Here is a 23,725-nt window from a genome sequence, read left to right on the forward strand (position 1 = left end):
CAACAGTAGCCAAACTATGGAAAGAGCCCAAATGTCCATAAACTGATAAATGGATAAAGAAGATGTGATACACACACGCTCACACACACACACACACACACACACACACACTCACACACACTGGATTATTACACAGAATTCAAAAAGAATGAAATCTTGGGGCACCTGGGTGGCTCAGTTTGACATTTGGTTAAGCGTTTGACTTTGGCTCAGGTCATGATCTCACAGTTTGTGAGTTTGAGCCCTGCATCAGGCTCTGCCCTGGTGTTGCACTGGTAGTGCAGAGACTGCTGGGGATTCTCCCTCTCCATCTCTCTCTGTCTCTCTTCTGCTTGTGGTCTCTCTCTCAAAATAAATAAATAAACCTAAAAAAATTTTTAAAAAGAATTAAATCTTGCCATTTGCAACAGCATGGATGGGGCTAGAAAGTATTATGCTAAGTGAAATAAGTCAGTCAGAGAAAGACAAATACCGTGATTTCACTCATCCGTGGAATTTAAGAAACAAAAAGATGAACATATGGGAAAGGGGAAAAAGGGAGGGGGAATTAACCATAACAGATTCTTTCTCATAGAGAACAAACTGAGAGTTGATGGAAGGAGGTGGGTGGAGGATGAGCTAGAAGGATGATGGGTATTAAGGGCACTTGTTATGATGAGCACTGGGTGTTTGTATGTAAGTGATGAACCACTGGATTGTACTCCTGAAACCAACATTGTACTGTATTTAGTGCAACTAAGTAGAATTTAAATAAAATAATATTTATATTTTTAATATATTATATATTTAAATATGTATATATATGTATATATATAAAGAATTCAAATAAAAATTTAAATAAAAATTTGAAAAAAAGAAAAAAAATATGCTAGGTAGAATTCCAGATATAAAAAGCTGGTAAGCAGTGCTTTCTTATAAGGCATTCCAGGAACCCAGTAGAATTGTTGAGATGTATAAGTGAACAGAGACACAGGCATGGAAATGGTTCAAATACCATTCTAGTATCTGCAACTATTTGCACTTTTTTATTTTAATAGTGAGTTCCACTTGTCTGGGCAGGATTTCTCCCCTCTTCTGTAAAGGCTGCAGAAGACCTATAGCTGTAAGAGGACCTTCCATAAGAAACTGGAGAAGACACCTTCAGCCCAGCTCTCACCATGCTCAGGATAGTTTGGGATGCTCCTCAGCAGTTGCTAAAGGAGAGGAGAGAGTCCCGGAAGCTGGTACTGGTGGTGGTGTTTGTTGCTCTGCTCCTGGACAACATGCTACTTACTGTAGTGGGTATGTTTGGGTGTCTCTGCCCTGGGGGTTAATCTGCTCTGGGCTCCAGCAGGGAGCACATACCCTGCTAAAATTTAGCAGTGAGTGGACTTGAAAAACACAAAAGGTAAATGAGGTTCAGAAGTGTTCTGTGACTTCCCTACTAATAGATGCTAAGTTGGGGTTCAAGCTCTGTCCAACTGATCCCAGAGCTAGACCTTCTTGCACTATACCTCCCTGACCCTACCATCTCCATTCTTTGCCATCTCTGTATGAAAGCTGAAACAGTAAGACAAAGCTTGCCTTGTTCAACCTCAGCTGTGAAAGTGAGCATCTGGTGAGTTGAAAATTTCCCCACTCTCTGTATGTATGTTTGAGAAAAATTGTGAAAACTCCATAAATAATGATTTTGTGATTAAAAATAAATGTTAGTGAGTAGGTGATTGGCCCATACAGAATCCAGGAGTAATGTGACCAATTTTATGTTAGTTGGAATTTACTTAATCTAAAAGGATAATTTGGATGGCACAGTCTTTTAGTAGGCTTCAAATCATGTCACATGGAGCATGATATAGAGCCTATAGTAATGTCTTTGAACCAATTAGCATTAAAAAGTATCCTTAGCCCTCATGACTTGTCCTTCTTGACTTTCAGTGCCCATTGTACCCAACTTCCTATATGCCACAGAGTTCAAAGAAATCAACACTCCTCTGCACCTTGGCACCACCACAGTTTCCCAGCATGTCCTTACTCCTCGTGCCTTTTCCACAATCTTCTCCTTCTTTGGAAATGACACCATGGCTATTAAAGAAAGTGCACCCAGTGGCACAGCATGGACAGATCGCACTTCTGGTACCATCCCTCCTCTAGTCACTGAAGCCATCCCAGCACAACAAAACAACTGCTTGCAAGGCACAGAGTTTTTGGAGGAAGAGAACATACGGGTTGGGGTTCTGTTTGCTTCAAAGGCTCTGATGCAACTTCTGGTCAACCCATTCGTGGGACCTTTCATCAACAGGTATCTCAATAAGTTCAGTGCTCTACATGGTACTCACTGGCTCAGAAGTAAGAGGATGGGCTGTGGTATCATAAAGGTAGTTAGAGGAAGAAAAGAACTCACTTGTCTATCTCTGGGGAGTCAGCTGTTTACCCAAAGGATAACATGGTATTGATGAAATGCCATGGAGCTCAAATTTTCTTAATGATGTAGTGACTATTGAGTACCAAGAAAAGAACCAGTGGTCAGAAGTATACTGTTGATGTTATTTCAGTGCTCTGGAACATATCTCAAAGGCAGGACTACTGCAATCTAGAACACTGGTTTGTTAGAAGTGTTTGGGATTACCCTGATGTTTCAAAGGGATATATACTCTGACTAGGGCATCCTTCCTGGAAAAAAAGATTTTGGCCCTGGTCTCTGGGTAAATTTGCATATTTGTTTATTTGCTTATACACATTCATATGTCATATTCATCTCTAAACTTGCATTCAGAGACATGTTTTCCATGTACTCAATAACTGCATTTCTATTCCCCATTATAAGAAAAAAATATATAGTCCAAGTATATGGATGCCTATTGGGACTGTATCTTTTTCTTTTTAATTCTCTTTTAGGATTGGATATCACATCCCCATGTTTGTTGGCTTTGTTATCCTGTTTCTCTCCACAGTTAGTAAGTAATTTGCTTCATCTTTTATTTCATTCATTGATTACCTTTGATTTTATCACATGCACTACAATAAAGAGAGTAGGGTCAAGCTAGCTAGGTAGTATCTAAATAGCCTGACACTGATTTAAATATTTTGCTGCTTTTGATATGGGGACCAGAGCAGTAGTGGCAAATCATTCTACTTGGAATTTGTATATTCTGCTATAGAAGAAAAGACACTTTGCTTCCATCAGCTGGGGAAAATTGTAAATACTTTTTAAATAGGTGGGCTATAGTGTGTGTGTGTGTGTGTGTGTGTGTGTGTGTGTGTGTGTGTGTATCAGTAGTCCCTTGAATGAGTTTAGTACAAACCTCCCGTATTTGGGGAAAGGTTGTATTATTTTGATACACAAAGGTAAAGACCCCCAGCAAAGAATCTAAATTGGACAATAGCAACTGGATAATACCAAAGAGTCTATTGCCTTCAAGTAAAGACATTAAAGGTTATAGCTTAGAGAAATAATTTTGTTTAAAAAACAAGAAAAAGAAAAACAGTCTATCCAGTATAATATAAATGTTCTAATAAAATAGAGATGGAATAAAAACAGTAAGTGAACAAAATATGTCTGGAAATTGACCATGAGAATTAAAATAAGAAGGAATGAAGGGGGGTGGGAGGTTAATACAGGAGAAGGTAGCTTGCCTCTGCTTACTCTGCTTCCAGTAACATTATTTCCTTCTCTCTCCTGTTTTTCTTATCACCTTTTTGTTACTTTTCTGCTTTTTCTATTGCCCCTCTTCAAGTTTTCTTCCCTTTCAGCATAGGGCTTAACTCTTATCAACCAATGCTTAACGGGAATTTGTTGCATTCAGGGTTGGAAAGCTGCAAAGAGCAGAAGCTTGATGTGTGAAGTTCTGAGAACTGCAGCTTGTGAAAATTCTAGCTAAATAAAAGAAAATGAGGAAATTCAAGTTAGAAATGTTTATTGAACTTGTAGAATCTCAGTCCATGCCACATAATAGATTAAAAATGAATAGGGTTCTGTTTTATCAAATGAGACCATAATTCTCACCAAAAAAATTTGTAGAGCACACATATTATATCTTGATGGCAAAAGCCATTGAGGGGAGTTAAAGAATGAAATGACATGGTTCCAGTCCAGAGGTTTATGATGTGTGTCTGGGGAGATAAAACAAGCACCCTGCAAAATAAGATAATGCTATAGTATCCCAAACTCTTTAGTATAAGGTCCTTGCTTGATTCTCTGCAATTAAATAATAATTATTGTTTCCATGTTATAACCAGTGTTGCTATACTGAATTGGCCTAATTCTAGCAAATGTTTGGTCTTTACAGAATTTTATGTGGCATCTCTTTAGGGTTTTTTAAATACTGAAAAGAGGTTGCTGATGCCCATTATTACCCTTAAGGGCCTCCAGCTTAGACCTATGCTTAATGTAATTAGGAGTGAAATGGCAGACCATGTTTGGGGGCAAAGTGAGAAAGAAATTGTTTTGGTTTTCCTACATAGGGTTACCAACCATTCTATTTTGCCTGAGATTCAGGGGCCTTCCAGAATGCAAAGTCTTTGGCAAACTGTAACAAGTTGGTAACTCCATTCTCAAAGAAAATAGGAATAACCAACCTTGAACAGACTGAAAATCAGAAAGCTTAGGAGAAGGCATTAGAAAGCCAGCAAAGAGAAACCAAGTCCATGCATGTTTGAGAGACTGTGATCACGTCAGGAAGTAATGGGAGAAAATTATAAGACAGCAAACAACCAAACACATGTGTAATGAAAGGGTAAATGGATTCAAATTCTGCTGATTCAAATACTTTGGGAGAGAGTCTTCTTTCTTTCAGGGACATTGTCCTGAAATGGAGGTGAGACATGTCTAGATTTACCAAGCTTACCACCAACACCCTGTAATTTAGTTTTTGATAATGTATTTCTATTTGGTACTCGGTTTTTTGTATGCTAGTCTTGAGTAGGCTGAACCTCTTAGAGGGCATGAACTGGATGTTTTCTTTATTTCACATCTGCTACAGAGTCTGTATATGATAGATATGTGTTTGGTATTACTTAACACATACTCATTGGTTTGATTTGGTTAAAAGATCTTCCAGGTAAAATAAGAGGAAATACCTGATTGGATCACAAGATATTATTTTCTACCCAGCCAATGGTCCTTCAATTACACATAGCTTTTGTCCCCTCACTTTAGATGACCCAATGGAGCCCAACAATGGCAAAGGTCAAATGTGGGTGTTGAATATAAAGGATTGAGAAGTAGGATCTAAAGGCATTAAAGTTTTTGGACAGCCATGATTCCAATGGACAGGATGTTGAGCTTTGGACAGGAAATGTGGAAATCCAGCCTTCCATCCACTGTGTGGTTTATGTCTCTGTGGTTTCTCAGTTTTCATGTCAATGAAAATTAAATCCTAAATAAGGTATAGGAGATTAGAAAGACAACTCCAAAAACAGAGAGCAGTGATCATGCTTTATTAAAACATATATTTAGTGGCTTATATCTATAATATCATGTGCATATTTTCTGGTGGCCAGGGATAAAGACAATTTGCTAACTGGAGCATTCTTGCTGTTCTCTTTACTCAGTGTTTGCTTTTTCTGGTACCTATACCCTACTTTTTGTGGCTCGAACCCTTCAAGGCATTGGATCCTCATTTTCTTCTGTTGCAGGTAATACTGACATCTTATGCACACACACACAGACACACACACACACACACGCACACACACACAACACACATACCTATACATCCCTTACCATCTTCAGACCCTATAAGATTTATATGAATAGATAAGAAAGTATCCTAGTAGGAAGAAATTATGATTCAAAAACAAGACAATTGGGTCACCTGGGTGACTCAATTAGTTAAGTGTCCAACTCTTGATTCTGGCTCAGGTCATGATCTCACAGTTGTAGTATCAAGCCCTGCATCAGGTTCCATACTGACAACGTGGAGCCTTCTTGGGATTCTCTATTCCCAACCCCCCCCCACTTCCCCCTCCTCTCAAAAATAAAATAAATAAACATTAAAAGAATAAACAAAAACAATATAATTGTAGTTATTGGCAGTGTTATAAATACCTAAGCCTGACATAACTTCCTCTGATAATATTTGGATATAGCCATCTTAGGTCCAAGTAAACTCAGTAAGACCATGCAGTAGGCCAGGTTTGTATTTAATGCTACTCTATGGTCTTTTCTCTGTCCCCCTCTTAACATTTTATAGAAAGAATAATGTGACTACTACCAGTAACCCTATCACACTTTGCAAAGTATCATCAAATACAACATTTAATGTAATCCTATGAAGTAGATATTTTATGCCATTTTTCACATGAATAACTGACCTGAAAGCCCAACCCATGCTGTCTTCCAGATACTCTGTTTATGTCTTCCTTGAGCACCTCCATTGAATAGAATAGTGTTCTGTGTTTATAGATTTTTTCCTTTTTTGACCTACTTCATATACATTCCTTCAGGAAAATAAGGTAGGGAATGATAAAATGCAATGAAATGCAGAATCAATGGACAGTGGTATTCTGTATTACCCTTACACTTCCAACAATATTGTGAGCAGAAGGAGACAGCAATGTGAGAGTTTGGGGGACCAGTGTGGACAGTATTTATAAAGTACTATGCATTAAGTTTTATAAAAACCCTCAAACTGGAACTCTAGGTAAGATGATCCCTGAAGATATAATAGGGATAGAAGACTAAGAACTAATAGACCAAGAATTCAGTTAAAGAGGCAGACAGAGGGCTCCTGTATGCTAACTCCATTATGTAACTCTTCTTTCAGGTCTTGGGATGCTGGCAAGTGTCTACACTGATGACTATGAGAGAGGGCATGCCATGGGAATTGCCTTGGGGGGCCTGGCTTTGGGAGTGCTGAGTAAGCATAACCTGGACCCAAATCTAGGTTCAGAGGGTAGGGTAGTGCATACTCTTTGAAGATGGCTCCAGGAAGCAGGTGTTTCTAAGTTCAAGGAAGACAGTATTTTTTTTCCCTTTTCTGTCCAATTACATGTGGAGTCCTTCTGAAATGTTTCCCAAAAAAGGCAAAGTCTCTTTCCCCTTAAGAAGCTTAATAGGCCATGAGGGCCTGGGAATGATCCAGAAACCTAGTCTATTCAAGTTGAGCAAATATACCCATGTTAGCAGCCACTGTCTCACCTCCATTTCCACACATGGCTAGTGCTCTCAAAATGAAAGGAGCTCCTTGACAGATTTTGTGCTAAATATATTGCAGACATGGGGGCGCCTGGGTGGCGCAGTCGGTTAAGCGTCCGACTTCAGCCAGGTCACGATCTCGCTGTCCGTGAGTTCGAGCCCCGCGTCAGGCTCTGGGCTGATGGCTCGGAGCCTGGAGCCTGTTTCCGATTCTGTGTCTCCCTCTCTCTGCCCCTCCCCCGTTCATGCTCTGTCTCTCTCTGTCCCAAAAATAAATAAACGTTGAAAAAAAAATTTAAAAAAAATAATAAATAAATAAATAAATATATATATTGCAGACATAATCTCTCTTAGTCATCACACCACTATAAAGGAGGAATTATTGTCTTCATTATACAGATGAGAACTAAAAAGTTTAAGCAACCATCCAAGATTACACATACAGAAAATGCCAGAGCCAGGATATAGACTCACATTTTCTGGCCTAAAAACCCAAGCTGTAACATACTTCCTTTGAGGTTCATCTCTCATATGGTTCATTTGACTAGTCCAACAAGTCAAATATTTTACGGAGCACTTATTTCATGCCAAGCACAATGTTAGGACAGAGGGGATATGGGTAAGAAGCCTCACACATTGTTTCTCCCCTCCTTGCAATCTAATTGAGGGAAAAACACCAAAGGTCTGTTCCCTGGTCCATACCCCACCTCCCACCACAACCATGGGAGAAGAGGGAACAAAAACCCTGTTCTTTGTTAATATCCATTTTCCCACCCAAGCTAAAATTTTGGTTCATCTTGGTCTCCTTTATCACTTCTCACTCTCAAATGGATAAGCCCAGTATATTCTGTATAGCCACTTCCTCAAGGTTGGTTCCTCATCACATCTCAGTTGGAACCAGCCTACTGCCTGATCTCGTTCACCTTCCTTTCTTCCACCAAGTTGCCACCAGAAAAAATGTCCTATGCCCAGAGCTGGTGGCATTTCTTCCCTGCTAAAAAACATGTTTCTCCGTAGCTCACAAGGCCAAATACATGCTTTATCTGGATATATGGGGCACTTGACTATTTGGCATCAACATTCCCCACCTCTACTCTTTCTCTCCCAAATACTCACATTCTAGTGACTGAACACTGAACTGACTTCATTCTATTTCTTCTTCAACTACAGTCTCTTTTATGACACCTCAATGTTCTTCACTTATGCTTCTTCCCCACCTGTATTATACACTTGACAAAGCCCTTGTGGCCACCTGAACTCACTGCACTGTGTTTACACAGCACTTTGTAGATTGAAACTTTCCTGTTGAACTTTACTTTTCACCATGTTCTAATTATTTGGGTCATCCCACCCCACCCCAATCACATGCATTTTATCTATTTGAAAGTAAGCCCCTGGGAACCAGGTCTTCTTCATCTCTGAATCCCCAGAACCTCATGTGGAGCTCAGTGCCTAGGAGAGCTTTGGTAAATCCCATTGGATATATGTGGACAAATCACACCAACTAGGAATTGACCCTTACCTCTGAAATCTGTTTTTCCTTTCCAGTGGGAGCTCCTTTTGGAAGTGTGATGTATGTGTTTGTTGGGCGGTCTTCACCCTTCCTTATATTGGCCTTTCTGGCACTACTAAATGGAGGTAAGTCACCATAAGAGATCACCAGACAGATGATAGCTTAAATCAGGTTGGCAATGTACTCTGCTATGGTGTCAGTCTTGACATACTTGAAAAATCAAGGACTGCCCCATTCTTGGAAAGAAGGAAGAAATTCAGAGAGCTAGATCTCTACATGATAGGGTGATAATAGCAGTATGGCTGTTACTGGAGTTTCCAAATAATCAGTGGACAAACTAAACTATCTCTTTCTCTGCCTCTTTCTTTCTTAGCACTCCAGCTGTGTATCCTACAGCCTTCCAAAGTCTCTCCTGAGGTAAGAGGGCACCAAGCTCCATTGCCAAGGGATATATAGAGTGGTTAAGTGCTGAGACCCAGTCTCCCCTAGATCATCCCTGTCAAACCATAAGAAGAAAGGTGAAGAAGAGTGGAGTGATGGAAAGTGAGAACTATATCTGGATTCCAAGATAGTTCCATATTTAGGGTAATGTTGGGGATGGTGAGGGAGTCTGGTTTGATGTTGGACAAAGATGGAGGAAAGACCTTATGAAAAATGAAAGAAACATTACAGAATTTATATATATGAACTCAGAACAAGAGGCAATGACATTGGGACCTGTGAATTCATGGTTATAACACCTCAGAGCTAGAGAAGACTTTAGATGCTGTTCAATCTCTCCACCAAGAGCATCTTTGCACACTATCATCCTATCATGATTAAATATCAGAGTTGGTATTTGTCTGACCCCAAGCCAAAGACGGCTCTGAGAAATTCATATCAAACCACATAGAATAAAAGACAAGTAAATACAAAAAATGTGGGAAAGTTTGATCTAAAAACCTTGATTTTTATAGCCACATCAGACAGAAATGTGGGTAATATGGGAACACACTACTTGCAATTGGGATCTGAAGTGGGGGCAGTCTTACGGGACCAAGTTGTTAATCTGTGGGGTCTGTGCTAACTCCAAGTACTTAGTGTCAGAATTGAATTACATTCTAGGACAACCAATTGGTGCCCACAAAGAACTGAAGAGTTGCTTGGTGAAAGTTCCCACATTCAGTGTCAAAAGTGTTGTGAGAGGAGAAATTATTTTCCTTTAATATCTTTTCCAATAATTTTGACTTAGATGGTAATGTTACAGATACGCAAAAAATTCAATTATTATTTTTCTGGCTGTATGAAACGCCATTGTGCATGTACCATATTTTATTCAATCTCATAGATTTGAACATTTAGGTAGTTTCTAGTACTTTGCAATTATAAAGAGTGCTACAATTAATAACTTTATGTATATGCATTTTTATTACATTGGAAGTAATCTATAGAATAAATTTCTAGAGGTGGAATTTTTGGGCCAAAGGGCTTATTACACTTCTTTATGTGTATTTTATGATTTAGGTTTGTCTCTTTAATTTGAATCATATATTTAGTTTTAATATCTCTGAGTATTTCAATCCACCCCTGTGTGTATGCACAGATGATTATCATACCAAAACTATTCATTCTATTACAAGATAAGATGTAGTTAGCACCATGGATTAAGGCACAGAATTCAGGAAGTTTGAAAGTGGGAGAAGCTCCAGCTACTGAGTCATGGAATACTGTGGAAAAGAAGGAGCTATTTAAGATTGACTATGAAGAAGGGTAGAATTTGGATGATTTGGACCTGTAGAGAGAAGGAAGATAGTTTAGGCAAAAATAACCACGAAGTTAGTTAGGCAAAAATAACCCACTGAATGAATGGGAAGAAGATGGAATGACTGAGTTTAGCTGGAATAAAAATTTGCTGGGGGTAGACAGAAGTTAGAACTGAATATTTAAAACTCTATTTTATTTTTATTTTTATTTTTTAAAGGTTATTTTGGTATATAGAGAGAGCATGAGCAGAGGAGGGGCAGAGAGAGGGGGGATAGAGAATCCCAAGCAGGCTCTGCACATCAGTGTGGAGTCTAACGCAGGGCTTAAACTCAAGAACCACAAAACCATGACCTGAGCTAAAGCCAAGAGTTGGACGCTTAACAGGCTGAGCCACCCAGGTGCCCATGGGCTCACATTTTAATCTAGATATTCAAACACTTTGTGCTACACTTGTCTAGTATGGCTCAAAATGGTTAGAATAAAGCATTCAGAATGCTTGAGAAGCTTTCTAAGTTATCACCTCTGTGTTCACCTTTGGGATTCAGTACTTTGCCTGTGGTTCTCCCAGGGCAAACATTAATGCCAGTGAGATCTAGTGGTAAGGCCCAAGACCAGAAGTCCAGACATCCATTGTCCAAAGCTGGTCTTGCTGACAATCTACTCTCATATGGTTGATGATCATTTGAAGGCAGGAATCATGTATGGAATATGTTGTCCTACTCTTTATGACTACTACATTGTCTGTCTTACACACAGGAGGGAAACTGCCAGGTGACTCTGTGACATTGGGCAAGTCACTTTATCTCCTTTAACTTGTGTGTCTGCTCTCTTCAGTAAAGGAGCTGACATAGATGGTCTCTAAGGTTCTGTCTGCATATTCTCAGATTCTATGAAAATAGGAGAGATGTACACTGTACAAATGGATGTTTTTTTGTTGTGCATGTTCTCAGAGTGCCAAGGGGACTCCACTCCTTACACTTCTCAAAGACCCTTATATCCTGGTGGCTGCAGGTAAGCTGACAATGCCTCCCTTTGGGATAGGAAGAGTCCGGGCTTCAGGGTAGCCATGGGGGCTCACAGAAATGTCTCTCCAGGCTCCCTCTGCTTTGCTAACATGGGAGTGGCCATGCTGGAGCCCACACTGCCCATCTGGATGATGCAGACCATGTGTTCCCCTGAGTGGCAGTTAGGTAAGTGACCTTATTCCCCAACTAGGGCTTGGCCAGAGGTGTGTGCCATGGCCATTTCTCAGGTAATTGAGAAGCATTATCAGGTCCAGATCTTCAGGGTCACAATGTGCTTCCTTTGTCACCACTTTTCTTTTTTTTTTTATTTGTATTTTCTCTTTCCATACTTATAAATTGAGCCTGAGTGGCCAGGCAGTACCTCCAAGAAGCATCCTGAGATGGGCGGGGTGGGAGGGATTGAGAGGGGCTATCGAGTCAACATGCCCAGCTAAGTCATAGAATGATCAATAATTTTTAGTCAAAAGACCTCGGTTTTCATTTCAGCTCCATTGATTGGCTATGCAAACTTATGCAAACCACATCAATTTTCTGAGAATAATTTTTTTCATCTCTGAAGAGGGCATCAGAATACTGTCTAGTTCAAAGGGTAATATGAGGAATACATGTTATAATTTGTAGAAATGCTTTGCACCTGTGGTATATTAATATGCACCACCATTAACATCCACACTTTTCTCTCTTCAACTCTCCTTCCTCTAGATTACCCTTTTGCTATCTTTTTACCTCTAACAAGGTGTTTATGGAGTATGTTGTTCTGTGAGAAAGGCCTCTAGCCTCCTCTGATTCATGGTGAGAGGTACTCATGACTCATCTGAGCTTAGATGAGCTTAGGTTCAGGAAGCCTAAGAAAAGGGAACATAGAAGGCTACATGTCATTCAGTCACTGTAGAGAGGAGAAGCTTATGGGACCAGAGGGGAAGTTGATATGAATCTGATAGAATTCAGTATACGATAAAAAGCAGTAAATCTAATTTTTTAGGGGACAATTCTAAGCAAGGCTCCAAGCTGCACTCCTAGCCTCAAATTGTATTTTTCTGGGCTGCGACTACCTCTGACCATGACAATTAATTGAATTGGTGCTTGTAATACAAAAGTATCCTCTGCTCCAAGGCTCTGCTGGCTCAGGCTCTTGGTGCAGGCGGGCAAATACAGCTCAGAACAACTCCTCTTCAGCCTTTCTTCACCCTATAGGAGAGAAAAGCGAACCAGCCTTCAATAACTGCTGAATTGTTGACTTTGGGTTTAACTGTAATTGTCATGACAGTTTCTTTTAGGGACCACTATTTCCTCCAGGTACAGAAAAGCATAGAGAGGCTAGTGACACCAAAAGAAATTCACTGGGCTGATTCCACACAGTCCCTTATGGAGGTGAGGCTGCAGCAGAAAGCCCTCTGGAGAGTAAGTCAAAACACCAATGAGGCTTTGTCTCCCACCATCCTTTACAACTTTCTTCAATGCTATCTGCATCTGTAAGTCTAGCTTCAAAAAGTCTCACATCATCTGGAAAGCTTGTTAAAATTCTGAGTGTTGGGCCCCACCCAGAAATTCGACAGAATCAAGTTTGCATTTTCATAAGTTTCCTGGTGATGTTGATGTGGTATCAGTGACCACACTGAAAAATATTGCACTAAATGGAGACAACCTCTCATGGTTGTTAGGAGTTGGAGACAGCAGTTTTGAGGGTGCTTTGTAGTCTGTGACCGGACACTTTTTAAGTGACCCAGCACTCTAAGTGGAGGAAACAGCGCAGGCTTTGGAGATAGGCCCACTTGGGTTTGAATCCTGATTACTTACTGGTTGTGACCTTGGATAAGTTATTTAACCTCTTCATACCACTTCACACCACTTTTTTTTTTTCCATTTGTAAAAAGGGAGATGTTTTCAGGGTTGTTTTCAGGATTAAATAGATCTATGTATTCTAAAGGGATTATCATAGTACATAGAATACAGGATAGTTATACTCAGCAAATAAAAATTATTATTTTCATCATTATTTTTCTAGAAATTATTTAGACAGTCACAGATATGTGTAATTTCCTGCTCCTTTGAAGATATGCTGTGAAAAATATATGATTGTCTGTAGACATATAGTTTGTAACACCTATTTTGCACAAAATACTATTGAAATGCAACCTATACCCAGATCCTAAAGAACAAGCCACGTTAGTTGAGGAAAATCTCATTTAGAAAATTCCATGTCATTCAAAGCAATATTAAGGAGATGTATTTAAGTGGCTAGTGGGATTCTTAGAGATGCTCATTTCCAGATCTCAGGTAAAAAATGGAATAGGTATACTTTTAAATTTTTAAAAGCAATTAAAAATAAACAACTGGGTAAAGTTTTGCTGCCCTGTACAAATAGACAAATACACTAAGATATGCTTCACTTTCACCCCATTGAAGAGAATATTAAAGTCAAACAAGCCATTGACCAGTAACTGGTGAATTGTTGTACTTTGGGTTTAATTGTAATCATCATGACAGTTTCCATCAGGCAACACTGCTTCATATAGCTACAGAAAGGCATAGAGAGCCTAGTGAGACTTGAAGAAACTCACACTGCATTCTCTACAGTCCCTTATGCCAGAGCCATCTGTGCTCTCACACCACTGGTATGGGTAGTGGAGACACAGGAAGTCGGAAGGAGAAGGCCTGGGTTCAAGTCCTGATCCTGCTACTCACTGGTTATGATGTTAACAGTTAAGGCTGGTGCTCTGAGGGCACTTATTGTGTCCCAGACACTGTGAAAAATGGTTGGTTGGCATACATTATCTCAAAGCTCACAACCAGCCCATCTGGTAGGAATTATTATTAACACCATATTTCGTATGTGCAGTATGGAGGGCATTTTTTGGGATGAGCACTGGATGTCATATATAAGAGATGAATCACTGGGTTCTACTCCTGAAGCCAAGACTACATTGTATGTTAACTAACTTGAATTAAAAAAAAAAGAAATTTCTTAATCTTACCCAATTTCCTATTTTCCCCTCCAAAAATTCCCTGGCTTTGTAGAACCTCCTGTCATTGACATGTGTCCCAGTGCCTTCATCTTCTTCTCCAAACACTTCCTTCATCTTCTCTTGCCCTGAAACCCTAATGTTTCCTGAGAACACCCTTTCCCAGCCCTCTTGATGGAAGTCCACATTCCTCTAGACTTTGCTTACTTTTGCTGCTGCTGGATCATTTCTTCTTAATTCTCCTTCAAAGACCCAAACTCCCTTGAAGATCATGTCATCATATTATACCCTCCTCTACCTCTCTTCATTGCAATCACCTATTGACCCCTTACTTACCCATTCTCATTAATTAAAGTTGTCAATACCTGGTTAATATTCTTTTATCCTTTACACTTATAGCCACTTTTGGTGGCTTCAATATCCAGGTGGAGAACTTTACCAACATCTTGGCCTATTCCTTAATCTACTTTCTTACAATAATCTTTTGCAATTTTTTTTCTCCTCTCCACCTCAACCAATCAAACCTTTAATTGTGTCACCTTTGAAATTTCAATTCCAAGCTTTCAGGTTATCAACTTACATATTCCCTGCTCAGGTATTCTAATATCTCCATATCAACAAATTTTGGCTACTCTAAGCTCACCAATCCATTGGCCTCAATTCTTTTCCTATTTCCATCATTTCTCATATCCTCACTTATTCATTTACTCAGCTTGGATTCCATCATGATGTTACTCCTTTGAAAGCATTGCTAATTCCTTTGCCTTTCTCTCCCTATAGGGTTGTCAGCTGGCACAGCATTCTGGTTAAGCCAATCTGTTTTCCCACTCCTTGTCTGCACATGAGTAGTGGATTGGGGCTGTAGGAAAACACACAACTAGGCTCTCAGTTTAACCTTATATTTATGGCTACAAATCTAAAGTAGGTTTTCATAGGGGCACCTGGGTTGTTCAGTTGGTTAAGTGTCTGACTCTTGATCTCAGCTCAGGGTCATGAGTTCAAGCCCCGCATTGGGCTCACTGCTGGTTGTGGAGTCTACTTTACAAAAATTGAAGTAGGTGTTCATATTACCCAACAACATTTTTCTAAGTCCCCAGTTTTGTTCTCCTTCCAACTTTCTGAAATGATAATTTTACCCTTATCCACTCAAACTTCCTCTGTACCCTGATTCCTTTACCTTCATCCTTCTCATCTCTTATTCATTGAGAAAATAGAAGCGATGAGATAGGAACTCACATATTCCCTGCACTTGTACCCACATTCGTTGCCTTCTGTTTATGGTTGAAGCATCCCAACTCCTTCAGAGGCCAAGCTACTTCTACTGCTGCTATTTCTACAACCACAACAACTAATACTACTACTACTACCACCACCACTATCACCACCATCACCACCCTCACCCCCACCTGCCCCCAGCACCACTATTACTACTTTTTCTTCTTCTTCCTCCTCCCCCCGTCTCCATCTCTTTCTTCTCCTCCTCCCTCGCTCAACTCCCTCTTCCACCTCCTTTTTTTCTTTTATCTTCTTCCTTCTCCTCCTCCTCCTTCTTCTCCTTCTCTTCCTCTTCTTTCTTCTTCTACTTCTTCTTTTTCTGCATTCCATCCCTTCTCAACCACTTCTTTCGCTACTTCTTATTACCTTTGTTAGCTCCTCTTCTTTTGCTAACTTTTAAAGTTAAGAGTCCCTGAAGGTTCAGACCTTGGATTTCTATTCTTCTCTATCTGATATTTCAGAGGTGATCCCAGCCCTCCCTATGGCTTTAAGAACCATGTATAAACCAATGAGTCAAACATTTATATCTGTGCTTAGGATCTGTCCTTGGAAGTCTAGACTTGTATGTTCACAGCCTGACATCTCCAGTTGGATATTTAATACACATTTCAAACCTTTCATGTTTTTTCCCCCAAGCTCTTCCTCTACCAAATTAAGTAAGACAAAATTAAGTAGTACACCAAATTAAGTAAGACAAAAAAGAGTGATCCTTGATTTCTTTCTTTCCCTCACTCCCACTATGCCCATGCCCAATCCGACAGAAAATTCCACTGACTCTACCACCATAACACCTCCGATTTTATTCACTTCTTTCTATTGTGACCTCTAAGCTGAAGCATTGTCACTTTCCTCTTGGGTTCTACAAATAATCTTCTGACTTCCATGCTTGTCCTGTGATCCCATTCTTCTAACCACAACCTGAGGACTTTTTTTTTTTTAATGTTTATTTATTTTTGAGACAGAGAGAGACACAGCATGAACAGGGGAGGGGCAGAGAGAGAGGGAGACACAGAATCAGAAGCAGGCTCCAGGCTCCGAGCCATCAGCCCAGAGCCCGACACGGGGCTCGAACCCGCGGACTGAGAGATCGTGACCTGAGCTCAGACGCTCAACCGACTGAGCCACCCAGGCGCCCCCCAGAGGACTTTTAAAAATGTAAATTAAAATATGTCGTTTCCCTCCAAAGTTTCCCATTGCACTTGGAATAAATCCCAAATTCTAGGCCTATATTTTCTTTCTTTCTTTCTTTTTTTTTTTTTTTTTTTTTTTTTACTTAAATTCAAGTTAGTTAACATACAGTGTAGCCTTGGCTTCAAGAGTAGAACCCAGTAATTCATCTCTTACATATGACACCCAGTGCTCATCCTGAAAAGTGCCCTCCTTAATGCCCATTACCCATTTAACCCATTCCCCCATAGACCTACATTTTTTTTTATCACTCTTCACTTTGCTCATTGTGTTTCAGCCACACAGACTTCCTTTTTTTTTTCCTATAACAGACAAATAGTTTCTTCTTTAAGGTATTTGCATTAGATGTGTTTTTTTCCCCCTGCTTTGAATACTCTGCTTTGATTCACAAATCTCAGTTTAAATGTCATCTCCTCAAAAAAGCATTCAACTCCCAAACTGAAGTTAGCCTTGTTCCTGGTCACTTCCATGTCACCACATTAAATTTTCTTCACAGAACTTATCATTTTACAAAATTATCTTTTTTCATTCATTTGTTTGTGTGTTTATTATTTTCTGGCTCCCCTCTCTTGGAATGTAAACTCTCCAAAAGCTAAGATTTTGTCTATCTTATTTACCCCCTCTAATCCTAGAACACTTGAGACATAGTAAAAGCTCATTAAAAGTAAACTGAATGAATGAATGAGACTCAGAGAGGGTAAGTTGCCCAAAGTCACAGAGCTAAAAAGTAGCGAAACTAGTTTGAACCCAAAACTGTGTGGCTCCAAAGCCCATGATCTAAACCACCTGGCTCTACAGTGAGAGAAAGCAATGTAGCTGGTGCTTCAGTTTACAAAATACTTTTACATACATTATACAATTTACTTCTCAGTGTAAATTGGTATGATAGAGTCATAGCTTTGTTTTTGCCAGATGTATATACCAAAGCTCAGAAAGATTTAGTAACATACCCAAGATCATTACCAGAGCAATAGAAAGAAAGGTGAATAGCAAGGCAGGAATTTCACGTCCCAAGATATATTTATTTCTCTCTCTAATGCTGATGATCTTATGATGATAATCAAAAAGATTTTATACATGAGAATGGCTCATTAGAGCCATTCTTCAAGAAGTTTAAGTGGGGAGCTTGGAACACATTGTATTAAAGCTAAACAAAGCGCTACTCTTGAGGAAAATGGAGGTGAGAGCCTTATGTCAACTTCTCTGGGTTTGCACAAGGATCTCCAAACCACAAAACAAAGTGGCTTGGGGTCCTTGAAGGTAATAGGAGGACTTAACTGTCTTGTAGGAAATAAATTATATAATAGTTAACTGGGAATGTCCTAAGATGAGGACCTTTGTCTTTCCACAGGTCTAGCTTTTTTGCCTGCCAGTGTGTCCTACCTCATTGGCACCAACCTCTTTGGTGTGTTGGCAAACAAGATGGGTCGGTATGTAACCTGGGAATCTGTGGAGAATAAAAAGAATGTAGGATGTGAGAGCCTTTTGAGGTTGTCCTGAGCTTAGTATAATGAATAGCTTCTCTGATATTTAAAGTTTAGAACAAGTACACATAGATAAAAGCTGCCCACAGGGAGGATGAGGGTGGGTAGTTGGTGAGGACAATATAGAGAAAGGATGGCCCTGAGCTGGTTGTGAGGGATAACCTTTATTTCCAGTTGTTTGTTGTCTAGTTGAAGTGCTAAAATAACCCCACAGAGAACAGTCATGAGAAAGCTCAGTACTTTGGGGGCAGTGGTTATCAGATTGTGTTCCATAGATCCCTAGAGAGTTCTAGAGGGACCTCAGAGGCCATCAAGTGGAAAAGGTTGAGGGCTAAAAATATGAGTATGGATTCTGTTCAACTACAGTGAGAACAGCTTTAATTTTATCTTTGGAGCTCAGCATAAAGATTTAAAAAATAAGTTCTTAAAACCCCTGCTATAGGAAGTCAGAAAAAGAAAGAAGTATGGTATTTTCTGTGGCTTTTGAGATGAACCTTGAAGACCAGAAAAAAAATATGAATAGGGGAGATATAGTGTGAACTGGGAGTAGCATGAATTAAGTTTGAGGGTTACTACCAAGGGGCAAGTACATTCTGAGTAAGTTGATTCCTCTTCTAGAGGAAGAAATAATATGTTCCGTTGCACCTCCTCTGCTTCTACTATGGAAAGAGATATAGAGCCTGGAATAGATGAAGGCAATGAAAAAACAGGGAAAGATCTCTCACCTGGTTATAAACAAGTCATATAGAGATGTCTTCATCTTCTCACATCCTAAGGGATTCCTGGAATTAGGGGTGGTAGGAATATTTCCCTTTAGCACTATTTGCTGATGGCTTTTTTCTTCCAGGTGGCTCTGCTCCATGATTGGGATGATGGTTATAGGTACCAGCTTGCTTTGTGTAAGTATAAGTCTAGGAGAGAGAGAGAGAGAGACATTTAAAGACCATTTTCTTTAAAAATGAACGGAGGGTTGGGGCGCCTGGGTGGAGCAGTCGGTTAAGCGTCCGACTTCAGCCAGGTCACGATCTCGCGGTCCATGAGTTCGAGCCCCGCGTCGGGCTCTGGGCTGATGGCTCGGAGCCTGGAGCCTGTTTCTGATTCTGTGTCTCCCTCTCTCTCTGCCCCTCCCCCATTCATGCTCTGTCTCTCTCTGTCCCACAAATAAATAAACGTTGAAAAAAAAAATTAAAATGAACGGAGGGTTTACTTGGCAATGATTGTTGGCAGGACTGTTTCTGCATAGGTAGGAATTGAGAACTGGGAGAGATGCCATCAGGCATCCCATTAAAGGAGGAGGGAAGGAGGGAGGAAGTGTAATTGGGGCAGCTGTAGCCAGAGGTCTGAGGTCCTATGTATGGGCACATGAAACTATCCAAGTTGGTATCTATTTCTGGGGCCAACAGAGTGATGAATTTTATGACTTAATTTATTCATCCCACCATGACAGGACCCTAGGGGAACCATCATCTGAGTTGCAGGCTCTGGTGCCAGAATATTTGGTATAAAAGAAAGAAAGAAGAGCTTTCCTATTTTCAAGAGCCCCCTTCAAGCTCTCTAAACCTTCATTTTCTCCTCTCCATAATGGGAATCATCAGCACAATTGTCTCCTAGGCATGAGGGAGATGAGACTAGAGCTATAAAGCACTGAATACAATGTTCAAGAAAGGCTGGAGGTCCTGATCAGGAACATGAGCTCCACATTCATTCTCAGATTTTCCACTTGCTGCTCGTGTGACTTTGAGCTAGATATGTCACCTCTTTTTGCTCAGTATCCCCATCTGTGTAGAGAGGATTCTGTTAGCATTTCGTAGGGCTGTCCATATAAATAGCAACAGTGTCTGACACATAGTGAGCCCACAGTAAATCTCAAGACACCTGCTGGTAAAATATAAATACCCCTTGGGAATAATCCTTAAAATTGTGTTTAGCCACTAACATCTAAGTGGTATTTTAAACCTCTGAGGGGTTAATGTTTTGGGGCAGGTGTAGGTAACAGATGCTCAAGGAGAGAGGGAGGTAAGGAATCAGCAAAAGAGGAAAGGAAGGCTCTCAGTGGAGCACTGGTAAGGCAAAATAATGAGTTTCACAAGCTTGCTGATATAGCACCCCAAACATGCCATCTGCCCCTCTAGATTATGGGTAATTCGTTGTTGGTGTATTTTGTCTTGCTCCAGTGGCTACCAAGTTAGAATTTAACTAAAACCTTTGAATGTTCCTAATAGAAAAGGGAGGAAACACTATTCAATGAATAGTGAGGACAGAAATGTATGTCTGGGGCAGGGGGGTGGGCGGTGGTTAAAGTAGGGGGAGGGCTCATTCAACAGAAGCTCAAGCACTGTTATAGTATAATGGAGTCAAATTTGAGGTTTAGACTTAATCTTGCCACTTATTAGATCTTAACTTTGGATAGGATGTTTAATCCAAATGGCACCAATCTAGCTTTCATATCTTTAAATTGGAGGTAAAGATTCTTCTTCATAAGGAGATGTGAGAATCCAGATAGATAATACATGTGGTACACAGCACATGGCTAATAAATGCATTTCATATGAAAACCCTTTGTTTCTGTGGTGATTCAGCTGGACTCCTGATGAACTCTTCTCCCTTCCCTGTTGCAGGTTCCTCTGGCTTATAATATTTTTGGTCTCATTGGCCCCAATGCAGGACTTGGCTTTTCCATAGGTAAGAGTACTTTTAAAGGAGATAAGAACCTCCTGAATTTTGGCTTTGGGTCAGATAAGGGAAGGTATATGAAAAGGCAGAAGGAGCAGGAGGGCAGCTGGCAAAGATGTGGACTTCTAACTCCTACCAGGAATAGGTGTCAGTGCTGAGTGGGAGGATAGCAGGCAAAAAGACTAAAGGAGAATAAGAAGGAAAGATGCCACAAAAAGGGAAGGGACTGTGAGTAGAGCTGACAGTGTCCTGTTTCCTCTGGCTACAGGTATGGTGGATTCCTCTGTGATGCCCATCATGGGACACCTGGTGGACCTGCGTCATACCTCGGTGTATGGGAGTGTCTATGCCATAGCTGATGTAGCTTTTTGCATGGGTTTTGCTATAGGTATGTTGGCAGGGGAGAAGGGAGCACCCAGGACCTGGTTCCCATTTTCTCCTGTTTACTGTTTACCAACTGGAAATAGAGTCAGAAGGCTGATTCTCCTAAGGTTCTGGAGATATTTGACTTCAGGACATCCTCTGGGTCACCTATTGCCCCTTGCATGGTGTCTTCTATGTGATCAAGGCTCAATAAATACTGGTAAATTTGGTTTATTCCTCACAGGCCCATCCACCGGGGGAGCCATTGTGCATGCCATTGGCTTCCCCTGGCTTATGGTCATCATTGGGGTCATCAACATCATGTATGCTCCTCTCTGTTACTACCTGAGAAGCCCCCCAGCCAAGGAGGAAAAGCTGGTAAGGGGCTCTGACTGCTGCTAAAAAAATAATAATCTGGGTTTTTTTTTCCATATCTCTCTCACATTGTTTTTATCCTATGCCATTTCCTCCCTCTTTGAATGTTTTTCTGCTTTGCCATGTTTTCTGATCTAATTTTCACCTTTATCTTTCCTTTGTTTTCTTCCTTATTTTCCCTTTTCTATATAACCACTTTGCTTCTTACATCAGGTGGTTAAAAAGGGTCCTAAGTAAAGAAGAACAATGAGAAGCTTAGGTGCAGGGGCCATCAAAAGCATCCTGTACTTTAGTTACTAGCAAAATATGAGTTACCAAATTATTTCCGCAAAGAAGGCAAAATTCCACCAGGCTAATTCATTCATTAATTCATTAATTCATGTCTTCCATTATATATACATATATATATGTATATATATATATATTTTTTTTTTGTCTGCCATTATCTTTACCAGGTCATCATTTAAAGTACAAAACCCAGGGAAGAGAACCACAACATATGATTTTAGTTAATAAGATACTTTCCTTTTATTGCAGCGTGAGCACCCTAAGGGTGTTTAGTGATGGATATGGGGGCTGCTCAAAGGGATGGAAGAAGACAGAGGAGTCTGATAGGGGATTGTTCCAGTTTCAGCTGACTCCCTGCTATAGCTTGTATTACCACTGTTAAGATTCAATTAAAAGCATTCCAGATATTTCTCTTGACTAGAGTTGCTACACCTAGGTGCCTTGGGAGGCCTGTGCCTGTAAACGAAGCAGAAAAAGAATCCTACCCCATTTCTTGAGTCTTTCCCGAACAATACTAGACTTGAGTAAGCTAGTGAGGGAAGGGAACTGGGAGACTGGTAAAATATATGCAGTAATTTCTCTTCCTGACTCTTGCTTCAGGCAATTCTGAGCCAGGACTGCCCCATGGAGACCCGGATATGTGCAACTCAGAAGCCCACAAGGGAATTTCCTCTGGGGGAAGACAGTGAGGAGGAGCCTGGCAGTAAGCAGTCGCAGCAGAAAGTGGTCTCTGAGCCTTGTCACATGTTCGATCCATGAGCCTTGGACTTCAGTGACCAAAGAGTGACCACCTCTTTCCCTAATCATGAGATCTCTATGGGCTGCTCAACAGGCTTTACTTCCCTCTCCCCTGAGTATACCTCCCCCTACCCCCGACTTCCATGAGTGCCATTCCCCGGTTCTCTCCTTATCAACGTAACCCATAGCTCTTCCTCTAATGCTTTGCTACCTCAGCTGGCCCATCTTTTATGGGAGGACATAGCTATGCTTTCTCCTAAGCTGTTGTAAGCCTGATTAAACTTGAGCTGTGGTGGATTCTGCAAGGAGTGACTCATTCCATTGAAACAGCTTTGAGCACGGTGTGCCCCTGAAACCAATGGGGCAAATGACAAACTGCATTTCATCTATTATCTGATATTCTTTGGCACATCCCCAACAGACCATAAAACTTTGTCCTCTGTTCCTCCATTTGGTCTTTCCTGAGTTTTCTCAGCTGAGTTGAGAAAGTTTCCTCAACATTGTACTGCTGCCAAATTGCCAATGTGGGAAATTGTTTGCCTGGTTCTTAGAAGCTGAGTAGTTTTTCTGTGGCTAAACCTAGAGCTGCTAAAGTGACTTTGTCCTCGGTGAATGGATGGCCGGGTTTCTACCTTTCCTAAACTTCTTTCACTTTTAGAAATAAAAGCAGGAGGGCAGAAAAAAGAAAACATTTTTTTATCCAAGATTTTATCAGAGGAAGTGAAAAGAATCTTCCCTGAAATCCCTTCAAACAGTGGATTTCCTAATACAAATATTATAATGAGGAATTGTTCTCACTTGTTAATGAATAAGTTATTAGCTAATTCAGACATAGTAAACTAGATGCTCTTTTATAGCAAAAGAGAATGTGTGGGCAAATACATAGGTCCTATAAATATTTTGACATTTTGCTACCTTTTTCAAACATTTATTAAATGTGGGGTTTTAAAGAGATGAGAGTCATGTCACCCACTTGTAAATAG

At 40.3% G+C, this 23,725-nt stretch overlaps 1 protein-coding gene across 3 annotated transcripts; it reads left to right on the forward strand.

Moving 5' to 3' along the window:
• Positions 1 to 1,093: 1,093 nt before the first annotated feature.
• SLC18A1 (solute carrier family 18 member A1) lies at positions 1,094 to 23,361 on the forward strand. 3 transcript variants are annotated; one of them, XM_006930662.4, is made up of 15 exons: positions 1,094 to 1,281; positions 1,915 to 2,278; positions 2,875 to 2,933; positions 5,530 to 5,613; positions 6,744 to 6,836; positions 8,663 to 8,752; positions 9,001 to 9,044; positions 11,321 to 11,381; positions 11,465 to 11,560; positions 18,173 to 18,251; positions 19,153 to 19,204; positions 20,924 to 20,987; positions 21,247 to 21,366; positions 21,586 to 21,719; positions 22,605 to 23,361. In XM_006930662.4, exons 1-15 carry the CDS (start codon positions 1,158 to 1,160, stop codon positions 22,761 to 22,763), a joined length of 1,623 nt encoding a protein of 540 aa, XP_006930724.1. In that variant the 5' UTR covers positions 1,094 to 1,157; the 3' UTR covers positions 22,764 to 23,361. The 3 variants fall into 3 exon arrangements, with proteins under 3 accessions (XP_006930724.1, XP_019685549.1, XP_019685548.1); XM_019829990.3 differs by lacking the exon at positions 21,586 to 21,719; XM_019829989.3 differs by lacking the exon at positions 11,465 to 11,560.
• The last annotated feature ends 364 nt before the right edge of the window (positions 23,362 to 23,725 follow it).

This window comes from Felis catus, chromosome B1, assembly GCF_018350175.1.
Source record: "Felis catus isolate Fca126 chromosome B1, F.catus_Fca126_mat1.0, whole genome shotgun sequence".
Taxonomy (NCBI): Eukaryota; Metazoa; Chordata; class Mammalia; order Carnivora; family Felidae; genus Felis; species Felis catus.